An 11,974-nucleotide genomic window follows, 5' to 3' on the forward strand; every position below is an offset into this window, starting at 1 on the left:
TGTTGTGAAACTTGAAAGGGTTCAGAAAAGATTTACAAGGATGTTGCCAGGGTTGAAGGATTTAATCTATAGGGAGAGGCTGAACAGGCTGGGACTAGATTGGGTTGGGATATCTGGTCGGCATGGACAGGTTGGACCGAAGAGTCTGTTTCCATGCTGTACATCTCTATGGCTCTATGACTAATATCAGTGCGTCCAATTTCTGCTACAAACTCCAATCCCTGGCTACTAATTCAATCCCTATGGGAACATTCCAAGATTAAATAAAACTAAACTGTTGGCAGCCTTAGTGATATACTTTATTCCAAGATAATGACTTAACCACATATGCTAACCAAAATGAAGATTGCCTATTACTACTCAATAACACTGCTTGACTTCGCCCCTACTCAGATCATCCACAGCTAAAATCCTCAATAATGTGATACCTTTAGACTTACCTATTCCAATGCAACCCTGGCTGGTCTCCTCCTCAACCCTCTGTAAATAACATGTGAACAGTGGGGTTTTGCAGGGATCAGTGTTGGGACGGCAATTGTTTACCATATATATTAATGACTTAGGAGGAAGTGAATGAAGTTACAGATGACACAAATAAGGATGGAAAGGCAGGCTAGAGAGGGTTACAAACAGTTTACAGAGAAATATCGATAGGTTAAGAAAGTGGGCAAAAACTTGGCAGAGAGTATAAAGTGAAAACATTTGAAGTTGTTCATTTTGAAAGGGAGAATAAAAGAACAAGATTATTATTTAAGTGTAGAAAATTCAATGTTGCAGCACAAAGACTAAGCTTTGTTTTGTGCACAAATAAGCCTAACACACAGGTGCAGCAGGTACACAGTAAGGTTAATGGAACGTTAGTTCTTATTTCAAGGGGCTTGGTACAAGAGTAGGGAAGTCATACTATGATTGCACCAGGTTCTGGTGACACGACATCTGGAGCGCAGTTCTGGCCCCTTTATATAAGGAAAGGTATCATTTCATTGGAGGGAGTTCTGGGAAGGTTCATTGGTATGATCCCTGGTACTCTGCTCACTGGACTTTGGAATGAGAGATGATCTCATTGAAATATATAAGATTTTTTAAGGGGCTTAATGAGGTAAATACTAAAAGGATGTTCCCCTCATATGAAGGCCTAGGAGCAGAAGCATAGCTTCAGCTTAAAGAGGTGTGAACTTAAGACTGCAATGAGGAGGAATTTCTTCTCTCAAAAGGGTTGTCGCTCTTTGGAAGTCCTTACTACAGGCAACTGTGGGAAGAGTCCTTGTGTATACTTAAGGCTGAGATTCTTGATTAGTAAGGGAATCAAGGGTTAGAGGGAAAGGGCAGAAATGTAGATCTGAAAAATGTTGGATTAGCCATGATCCTTTTGAATAGTGAAGTAGGCAAAAGGGACTAAGTACCTACTCCTGTTCCTATTTCTTATGGGTCTTTCAAGCATTGGGATCCATGATAAAAAGATAAGTTGATGGGAGGATACAAAGATTCTACAAAACAATATAAATCGGTTAAGAGAATGGGTATTTTTAAAAATTATTTGTTCATTAGATATGGGACAATGACTAGGCCAGCATTTATTGCTCATCTCTAGCCCCAAAAGAAGTTAAGAGTCAAATTCATTGTTGTGGGCCTGGAGTCAGAATTAGGACATACAAGATAAAATGACACATTTTCTTCCCTAAAGGATATTATTGAGCTAGATGGATTTTCATTATAATTAGTGATTACATCATCACCTTTAGGCAAGCTTTGGATTCCAGATTTCATTTGAGTTCAAATTTCAACATCTGCAGATGCATTATAATGTAGAAATCTGTGAGATTATCTACTTTGGTGGGAAGAATATAAAGCAAAAGTTATTTAAATTTAGAAAAAGTAAAGAACACTATGATAGAGGATACGTGGTATCTTCGTACATGAATCATAGAAGGTTACCATGCAGGGATAGCAATTAATTAGAAACGCAAATGGAAAGCTGGCCACTTTTGTTAAAACAAAGGATGACATGGTGGCTCAGTGGTTAGCACTGCTGCCTCACAGTGCCAGGGACCCAGGTTTGATTCCTGCCTCAGGTGACGGTCTGTGTGGAGTTTGCACATTCTCCCTGTGTCTGCATGGATTTCCTCTGGGTGCTCCGGTTTCCTCCCACAATCCAAAGGATATGCAGATTAGGTAAATTGGCCATGCTAAATGGACCATTAAGTTAGATGCATTGGTCAGGGGTAAATATAGGGTAGGGGAATGGGTCTGGGTGAGCTACTCTTCGGAGGGTTGGTGCGGACTTGTTGGACTGAAGGATCTGTTTCCATATTGTAGGGAATCTGATCTAATCTAAAAAGGGAATAATGTACGAAAGTAGGGAAATCTTGCTTCAATTGAAATGTTATATTGGTGAGAGCATACTTCAAATACTGTGTGGTTTTACATAGAAACTAGGAAATAGAATCAGGAGGAGACCATTCAGCTCCTCAACCTTGCATCACCAGTCAACTCAATCATGGCAAATCTTTTATCATGACATTAATTTTCCACAGTAATACCTTACGCCTTAATGTCTTTAATAGCTAGAAATCTATTGCTCTGTTTCTTGAACAAATTCAATGACTTAGCCTCCATAGACCCATCTGGGCTAGTTGATTTGGGGCAGCACAGTGCCTCACAGCATCAGGGACCGGGTTCGATTCCAGCCTCGGGTGACTGTCTGTGTGGGGTTTGCACCTTCTCCCTGCGTCTGTGTTGGTTTCCTCCGGGAGCTCCAGCTTCCTCCCACATTCCAAAGATGTGCAGGTTAGGTGAATTGGCCATGCTAAATTGTCCATAGTGTTCAGAGATGTGTATGATAGGTACATTAGTTAGGGATAAACGTAGGAGGAACGGATCTGGGTGGGTTACTCTTCGGAGGGTCGGTGTGGACTTGTTGGGCCGAAGGCACTGTTTCCACACCGTAGGGATTCTAGATAAAGGAGAGAAAATCTGTCCACAATACCCCAAATTCTAGATAGACATATGGACTAGAGAATTACAAAGACTGACCGCCCCCAATGAAGAAATTCCTTTCATTTTAGGCTTAATTGGCCTCCATTGCATTAGTTTTGTCTCCTAGCTCCATAACCTTAGCCAAGGGAAACATCCTTCTTGCATCTATCTTTTGGAACACAAAATTTGCATGTTTTGATCTTTTGACAAGTATGTTTGCATTGGAGGCAGCTAAGAGCAGGTTCACTGGGCTAATACCAGAGATGACAGGTTGATATCTTCTGAAGAAAGGTTAGGCAATACTCATTGGAGTTCATCGCATTGTATATAGGTGTTTTCATGGAAACATAATATTTGGAGGTTTGACAGATTAGACATTTAAAAAAAAAATCATCTGGTAGGTGAATCGCGAATAGAGGGCACAGTAAGGGGTCTCCCATTTAAGAGAGAGATAAAGAGGATTTCTTCTCTCATCGGGTACTTTAATCTTTGGAATTCTCTTCCATAAAAGACCTGTAACTTTGAATATATTCAAGTCTAAGACAGGTTTTCGACTTGGAAGAAATCAAAAGATTTTGGGGGTGGAGTGGGGCAGGGGGAGGCGGGATGCAATTGGCAGGTGATTGAGAGCACAGACGTGATCTTTTTGAATGGTGCCACAGACTCACTATGGAGAATAGCCTACTCCCACTCTTATGTCACAACTATTCACCAATGAGTAACTTAGTCACTGACCAACACTGACTCCAGTCAAGCATCATCTTGAATTTAAAATTCTCATCTTGGTATTCAAATCCCTCCAAAGCATCATCCATTCCTTTCTCCATTATCTCCATCAAACCAAGGTACCTACGTTCATCCAATTCTGGCCTCTTAAACATCCCCACTTTAATTCCACACTATTGGTGGCCATGCATTCAACTGACTAAGATGTTTTTGGATTAGCAATGCACACAGCATCATAGCACAACATAATTTCAATGTTTTCAGGAGTGAAGAAAATATTTTTTAAAAGCATCTCCGACATACTGAACAGATATATGCCCTAGAAACATATAAATCATTACAGTACTTAGTATTCTCCCAAATTTTACTTTTAAAAGCAATATCAGTAATGGAGATAAGTCATTTGTGTACTTAAGCTTTGTACCTAGCAAGTCAGTCACAAAAATGTGTGAAAGGTACATTGTTTAAACACAAAGAAATACAATTTAAACAGACATGGAACTTGGGAAAGTACAAGTAGCATCTTTTAAAAGTGAGCTACTAAAAACAAGACCATTTCATGCTACAAGTTGCAACAATCCCTTCTGTATAATGAAACATTCTCAAACAGTAATTTTTAAAATTTTTTTACATTTTATAATTTTAACAACATTTGCTCAGAAATGAATATTTTTGTTCGTGATTTATTACACTAATTATAATAAATTAAATTTAGCCAAGATAAATTGACTGTGTTTGGTAGCTATTTAGCACAAAGTTATTCCATAACTAAAATTCCACAACCTCCTTTTCTCAATTTAAATATTTCATTTTCAATTGCAGATTTCAAATATTATGTAAAGGCTACTGTCTCACTAACAAACTATGAAGCATTATAAACGAAAAATTAGAACAGGCAATTTTTACTTTTGCATTAGATTAGATTAGATTACTTAGTGCGGAAACAGGCCCTTCGGCCCAACAAGTCCACACCGACACTCCGAAGAGCAACTCACCCAGACCCATTCCCCTACATTTACCCCTTCACCTAACACTATGGGCAATTTAGCATGGCCAATTCACCTAACCTGCACATCTTTGGACTGTGGGAGGAAACCGGAGCACCCGGAGGAAACCCACGCAGACACGGGGAGAATGTGTAAACTCCACACAGACTGTTGCCTGAGGCGGGAATTGAACCCGGGTCTCTGGCACTGTGAGGCAGCAGTGCTAACCACTGTGCCCTGCTATAAGCTTTAAAATTTATAATCTATATTCAAGAACAGGGAATCATTGATTGATTTAGCAATTAAGTACAAGTTTCCTTTAAAAAAGTGAAGGAAATCCAACAGATGATTCTCACATTCTGAATCAGAGCAAAAAAGCTTTAGGTGCGTGACACAATTGAAAATATAGAAATCTATAATTCTTGATTTGTCAGCTTTTAAATTGGTTTGTTTAACTGGACTAAATGCCCTGAATGGCCCAGCTTCTGAAAGAACAATCAATTTGAATCCTTGGTTCCCAGACATTTATATAATATTCAAGAAGTAATAACATATCAAGAAATAACTTTGCTTATTAGATTTATGCACTCTTTACTTAAAAATGGAATATATAGTTTCATTTTGGGCATGAGAGCTTTGTCTTTATCAAATCAATGTTAATAATTCACAATCAGAAACATCTGTTGAATTTTGCCAATCAATCTGTAATTATAATAGTTTGTCTGGATACCTTAAAATATAAATTGCCTTCCTAACCCAAAAGAAATATCCTTTCACAACTCAAAAGAGGATCGCTGCATAGTTTTGTACTGTGGTATTGTCTTCCTGTGATCACATTACGGTAGCTCAAACCACCAAGTAGCAGAATCCTGTACAACTGATCAATTACAGCTGTTGATTCAGTGATTGGAACGCCTCCACATCTGCTTTTTGCTTAGTTAGTTAATGGTTCACTTCCAGGTCCTAAGAGAACTGCAGTATTTTTCGAACAGTGTCTAACCCTACGTACGCTGCCCTTCCACTGCCTGTCTTGTTCAGTTTTGTCACTCAATATACAATGCAAATCCAAGTGACTCACATCTGCCACCGATCGACCCAATTCGTGAGCAATCTTTTCCCATCGACCTGGAGTGCCCCCTGGGAACTTAACCATACTTCTTGTCAGCTGGCGGAGGTCCTCTTCTGTCCATTCTGGTGCCTGTTACAATATACAAAATAGCAGGACGAATGTATCATATAAAATGAATGAAACAGATTTTTTAAAAAAAGATATAGATGCTCTCTCTAAACAATACTTAATTTACAAAGATGCCCATGCAAAAATAGCATGTTCACAATTACATTATGCAAGAATACCTAAGCTTGGTAATTCATGTGCAGGTTAAGGTTTCTTTTTAAGAAAACACATCATGAAACATTAGAGAATTTTTAAAAAATCCCTGAAGATATAAATACTTTATATAAAGTAAACTCTGACCCTAGTAATGAACAACCATGCATCATGGGGTTTGTATTACTAAGCCGTCGGTGCAGAGTGCAGTCACAGAGGTGAGTGACCCTCGGGACCATCTCCACAGCTACTGCAAAGTCTCTTGCTGACACTAATCCTCCCTGTCATTCTCCCACTGTGTTCAAACTACACTGACATCCGCCTGCTGCACTGCAAGCTTAACGGGGCCTTCCTGACTTTTTCACTGCTGCCCCTAATCAATGGTTCAAACATGCTCCTTTCACCATGTCCAAATGGCAACTTCAGTCATAATCAAAGCACACTGCCCTGTAAAAGGGCTTCTCGACAGGTCGAGCCATTTGCATTAATTTGCAAAGCAAACTCTGTTATTCAGTGGTTTCTGTGCTGCTGCTAACAAGAATGTTCCTTGAAGCAGATAAGTGGGCATAAATATGGACTGCCACTTAAAACCAGTAAACAATTGCTAAAATGTGCTCAATGTTTTCGCTCTTTCATTTTCCCCCATGTCAAAAGTCTTTTTCTCTCAAAGCAAATTCTGATTTAGTATTTTCAGAATTTAGTATTTTGAATTTTGCATTCTAAACTGCATAAATAATGAGTGCATTTTTAAAAATAAAACAGAATTCAATAACTTTCCAGGTTGAAGGCATGAAACAGTGACAAAAATTTTTGCATCACTATAATTGAAGAGCAATTTTTAACCACTTACAAAATATTATCTTAAAATTTGAAAAGGAGAATTGGGGACCAATATTCTGAAAAGACTTCCTGGATACAATAATAGTCTAAAGTTAGAACCATCAATGTCTTATTAAAAAACCACCTAAATTTCATTTATTTAAAATAAGATGAACAGACAAGAAGAGATAATAGAAGCAAGGAGATGGATCACGTTTTCTTTTTAAACAGAAGTTCAATTATAGATTTCAACAAATTAGCCTAAAAATGAATTGTAAATGCATTACCAAAATATTTAAATTTGAGAAAAAAAAGATTAAGAACTGAAGTATTGGCACACAAATTACGCAGCTCTCAAAACAATTAGAAAACTGCAACAGATTCAAATAAAATTTTGACCTGAGGGTTTTCCTCCAAAGTTCCAATCATTCTACAGCTGTGCATTGACATTTTAAATAACTGTTACAATTCGTTAAAAAAAGAACTCTTGCACTATTTCCATTTCATTAAATGGTGTAGTTTTGCACTTATCTGATTAACGGGCTGCTCACGTTTTACTTGGATTGTATTGATATGTACTGAATTTTCTCTCTCTCTAATGTTTGTAATACACCTTCCCAAATTCAGGTCATAGCTCACAGTATCAAATTACACTCTAGCATGTGCTCAATGCAAAACGGGGCCATAGTAGAGCAGGATTTCAAAGCAGACATGTTTATAACAGCTAAATTTTAAGTTAGTCATTACCAGTGGGTTTAAACAAATACAAAGTTTAAGAGTTTCCACTGTAATCAAAGATCTCAGTACACCATATTCATAAGTATTTTAATTAAAGTCTGATATAAATTGATTAGTTAGTGTTTCATCAGGCAGTCGCAGGAACAAAACAATTGAAATGATTTGCAGACCATGATTCTGAACCTACTGAAATACAAATAAGGTTGCAATCTTCAGTTATAAATTAGTAGCTATTAGCACACCTACAAATCAATACTACAGTTTTATATGGGTGTTCTACTACATTGTTCTAATACAAATAAAGAATGCTTCACAATCGCCCATGTCCAAAGCAATGTATACGACAAACACGACATTAGTATGTTTTTTAATTCTAATTTTAACAAATTTAAGACATTTTAGTAAATATTACCATTGCCATAGTATCAATAACATCAATCATTGGGGCAAAAGCTCCAAATGCCAAGCAGGGCATTACTTCTACAATATTAAAACTAATTAAAAGATTCAAATTCTAGTGCTATTTCAGAATTATTAGTTAATATATTAAACAGAATCTGAGCAATGGTATCAAATTGTACAGGCCTTTCACTAGAACAAGTTATATTTGCATTTCATCAAAATAAATGTTGAATGCTTTAAATTAAATTAAAACTAAATTTAGTGTTAACACCATTATTTAATTAGATTTGTAAAAGCAACAGATCATGCTTTCCTTAGAATCTTGGAATGGATCACAACAAACAGTGCAATTTAACTAGAATTTTTGAATATTTTTCCAGAAAAGAAACTCCAAACACTTTCGCTTTTAATTTATTCCTAAAATGATTCACCATCTACTTCCCTTACACCTTAAAAAATGCTGGCAAACATGGATCCAGATTGCTGTGACATACTGAGAGGTTTCTTTAAAATCACAACTACCAAGTAACAAGTTAACCAAGGACAGTCACAATGTGTCACTAAGCCATTATGGCTGCAATTCATCCAAAGTGATTAATTAAAAATTCCACACCAACAGCCAACTGTGTCTCCAGACAGAATGAATGAATACCACAACACAAATTCCTTAAAATCAAGAGTTAAATAAGTTTTCAAGGTGTTAATTGCATGAGCAAATTTGCCTGGTTTAACACTGAATCAAGCTTAGTTACGACAGTCAAATGGAAGCATAAGCATGCCGTTTTGTTGTTGAAAACTATGCAATTCCCATTTTCGTTTGGAACCAAGACCCAAAAAATCCATTCCTGCAGTACATCAAAGTAATGGCAGATGCCACATGGTGAGGAGACAGCTGTCATTACTGTACTATGTCTGCATTCTAATACGACAGTAGCCTGCTCAGATATGTGACCTAAACCCAATTAAATGTTTCCAGAAAGCAATCTCTGCACTGATGGAGGCTAGATTTACATTCACTACAAATGCCTCACCATATTAAAAGGCATTACTTATTGCATTTAGATAATTTAAAATAAACCAATTAATAAAAACAGCATGGTTTTGCTTTATGTACTGCAGTGGTCTGGTAAACCACCTATACTGAAAATATTTTGTAGGAGATATTTCAAAGCTACCATTTACTCTTTGAAAAAAAACTTTTCAATTTTAAACTATTTTAAATAAACTGTGCATACCGTTAATATTTTAGTTTCAGGGAATGACACACAAAGGAAGAACTATTAAACTTGATTTAAATAAAGCGTATTGGCTTCTCAGACCACACAATTTGTATCACTTATTTAAAAAACAAATTTACAGGAGTATTTGGTTTTTAAGCTTCTCAGGCTGGTAGACATTTACAAACTGCAAGCTTGGAGTTAAATTTGGTACTCTATGGATTAATTTTACTTAATAAAATTGAGATATCAGTCCAGAAAGTATGCAGTTTCAGGGAATCCCAATAGGCCTTAAAATTTAATTTGAGATAATTTGGAATATTAAAAAGGATAAAAGTAAAACTGACCATAAAATCATTTTCAGCAGCTGTCAACCTCAAATCTAATAGTCACCTCTATATTTTCAACTAGATAAGCAGAAATTCATTAAGACATAGAATATACAACACATCCAATTTATCTTCTGGCAGGAGACAGCTAGTAATTTCAACAATGCTGTTATTTGAAAAAGTATGCCATACTGCAGGATTATCACTAATACCAATTCTCTCTATGCAAAACAGAACCACGCTGACATCTATTTCTGTTTTCACTATATCCAAACTGATATGAATATTCTGGTTTCAAAAATGACTGTCGCTCCTGAATTCTAAAATTTAAAATAAAAATTAGATTTCCTTTCTACTCCTGATTACAAGCCAGAAATCTCTACTGTACGTATAGTTTACAGTACAGAAACAGACCCTTTGGTCCAACTCATCCATGCGGCCAGGTAGCCCAAACTTAACTAGTCCTATATGCCTGTGTTTTGTCCATATCCCTCTAAGCTTTCTAATTGTACTAATCTCTACCACTTTTTCTGGCAGCTCATTCCATACAAGCACCACCCTCTGCATGAAAAAGCTGCCCCTCAGGTCCCTTTTAAATCTTAAATCTAATCAGGTCCCTTTTAAATCTAAAAATTGTGGATGCTGAAAACAAACGCTGAAAAGCTCAGCAGGGCTGGCAGCATCTTTGGAGAGAAATCAGAGTTAAAGTTTCACATCCAGTGACTCTTCTTCAGGAAAGTTATAGCCTTCTAAATTTTTCCCCTCTCACCTTAAACTATGCCTTCTAGTTTTGGACTCCTCGACTCTGAGAAAAAGTACCTTTTCTATTCACCTTATCTATGCCTTTCAGGATGTTATAAACTTCGATATGATCACCTATCAGCCTCCAAAGCACCAGGGTATCCAGTCTCTCCTTATGACACAAAACCTCCAGTCCCAGCAACGTCCTTGTAATATTTTGTGCACTCTTTTGCTATGAAGTTGTAGAGGTACTGTACCTTAAGAGAGCTGAAAAGCTAACAAAATTACCTGACACTGCACAAAGTGTTCTGAACAAGGTAACAATGTAACACATGGTCGACACAAATAGAGTTGCTGGACTGTCATGAGACAAAAACATATTCAAATTCAGCCAGTTTAGATTATGCCCCAAGAAACCAAATTCTAATCAAATTTGAATTTAGTATTTTGATTATATTAAAACCAATCAATTGATCAATGTTCTGGGGTATAAAACCGGACATTTTGAACAGTTGAGAGAGAATTGCCAAACGACCAACATATGTACACTGCTAGCTCAACAGCTCTCTGAGAGGTACCTGGCTGTGGGGAGTCTGCGTTGCAGAACATCAAAACAGGCCTGGCGAAAATCTATAGAGGAAATTCTACAGAGTATATTCGGCAAAGCTGACTACTTTTGAAAAGTAATTTTTGTTTTTGTAAATCTTAATTGAGATTTTTTTAATAAAAGTCGGACTAGTATTATAGAGTGGGAGGTAAAAATAGGTTTTAGAGAAAGGGGTTGTAAATAGGAAAGGGGTTGTAAATAGTTGTTATTTTTAATATTCTCTTTTGGACTTAAAGAATGAAGTTGTTAATTTTTACTTGAAATATTTACCTCTGCAATAGTTCTTTGCCTCTTGAGTTTTAACAGATTTTTTGGGTGGCACAGTGGCTAGCACTGCTGCCTCACAATGCCAGAGACCTGGGTTCAATTCCCGCCTCAGGCAACAGTGTGGAGTTTGCACATTCTCCCAGCATCTGCGTGGGTTTCCTCCGGGTGCTCCTGTTTCCTCCCATAACCCTAAAAATGTGCAAGTTAGGTGAATTGACTATGCTTAATTGCCCATAGTGTTAGGTGAAGGGGTAAATGTAGGGGAATGGGTCTAGGTGGGTTGCTCTTTGGAGGATTGGTGTGGACTTGCTGGGCCGAAGGGCCTGTTTCCACACTGTAAGTAATCTAACCTAATCTAATCTACTGCATGTGGTGAATCCCATGCAGTAACAGATTGAGGCTTTTGTAGGCGATTTCCACAGGTCTAGACAGATTTGAATAGATGTGGGGCATGAAAAAGCCCAGTAGATTTAAACACTGGCAGTTTATGTCCTAGATCTTTAAATAAAACATAGGTGAGAAAATTTTTTAATTTCGGTGACTTGCGGTTGGTTTAATTAAAAGTGAGGGAAATATCTCTTAGAATTGCTAAAGAGGTCCTCAGAATTGAAGATGACCCTTAGGTTTGCCAAGAAAGTTTAGGAGGAAAGAAAAAGACCATACTATTAGAATAAGCAAATAAGTTACATTTGGATTTAACCAAGGACAGAAGTAAAACTGAAATTGTAAGGGAATTACTCAAACACTTGGGTGTATCAGAGAAACAGACAAGTGCAGTAGAGATTAAAAAAGTAGAATTGAGGAAAAGAGAGTTAGAAGATAAAGAAAGACAGAAA

The 11,974-nt window shown here is 37.1% G+C and overlaps 1 protein-coding gene across 3 annotated transcripts in view; it reads right to left on the reverse strand.

Moving 5' to 3' along the window:
* Window positions 1–11,974, reverse strand: part of dnajc1 (DnaJ (Hsp40) homolog, subfamily C, member 1) — a 242,884-nt gene that overhangs the window by 28,951 nt on the left and 201,959 nt on the right. For all 3 annotated transcript variants that reach the window (XM_043690433.1, XM_043690435.1, XM_043690434.1), the window contains one exon: window positions 5,767–5,886. In XM_043690433.1, coding sequence (XP_043546368.1) covers window positions 5,767–5,886 — 120 coding nt within the window. The remainder of the gene's footprint in view (window positions 1–5,766; window positions 5,887–11,974) is intronic.

Source organism: Chiloscyllium plagiosum, chromosome 5, assembly GCF_004010195.1.
Source record: "Chiloscyllium plagiosum isolate BGI_BamShark_2017 chromosome 5, ASM401019v2, whole genome shotgun sequence".
Classification (NCBI taxonomy): Eukaryota; Metazoa; Chordata; class Chondrichthyes; order Orectolobiformes; family Hemiscylliidae; genus Chiloscyllium; species Chiloscyllium plagiosum.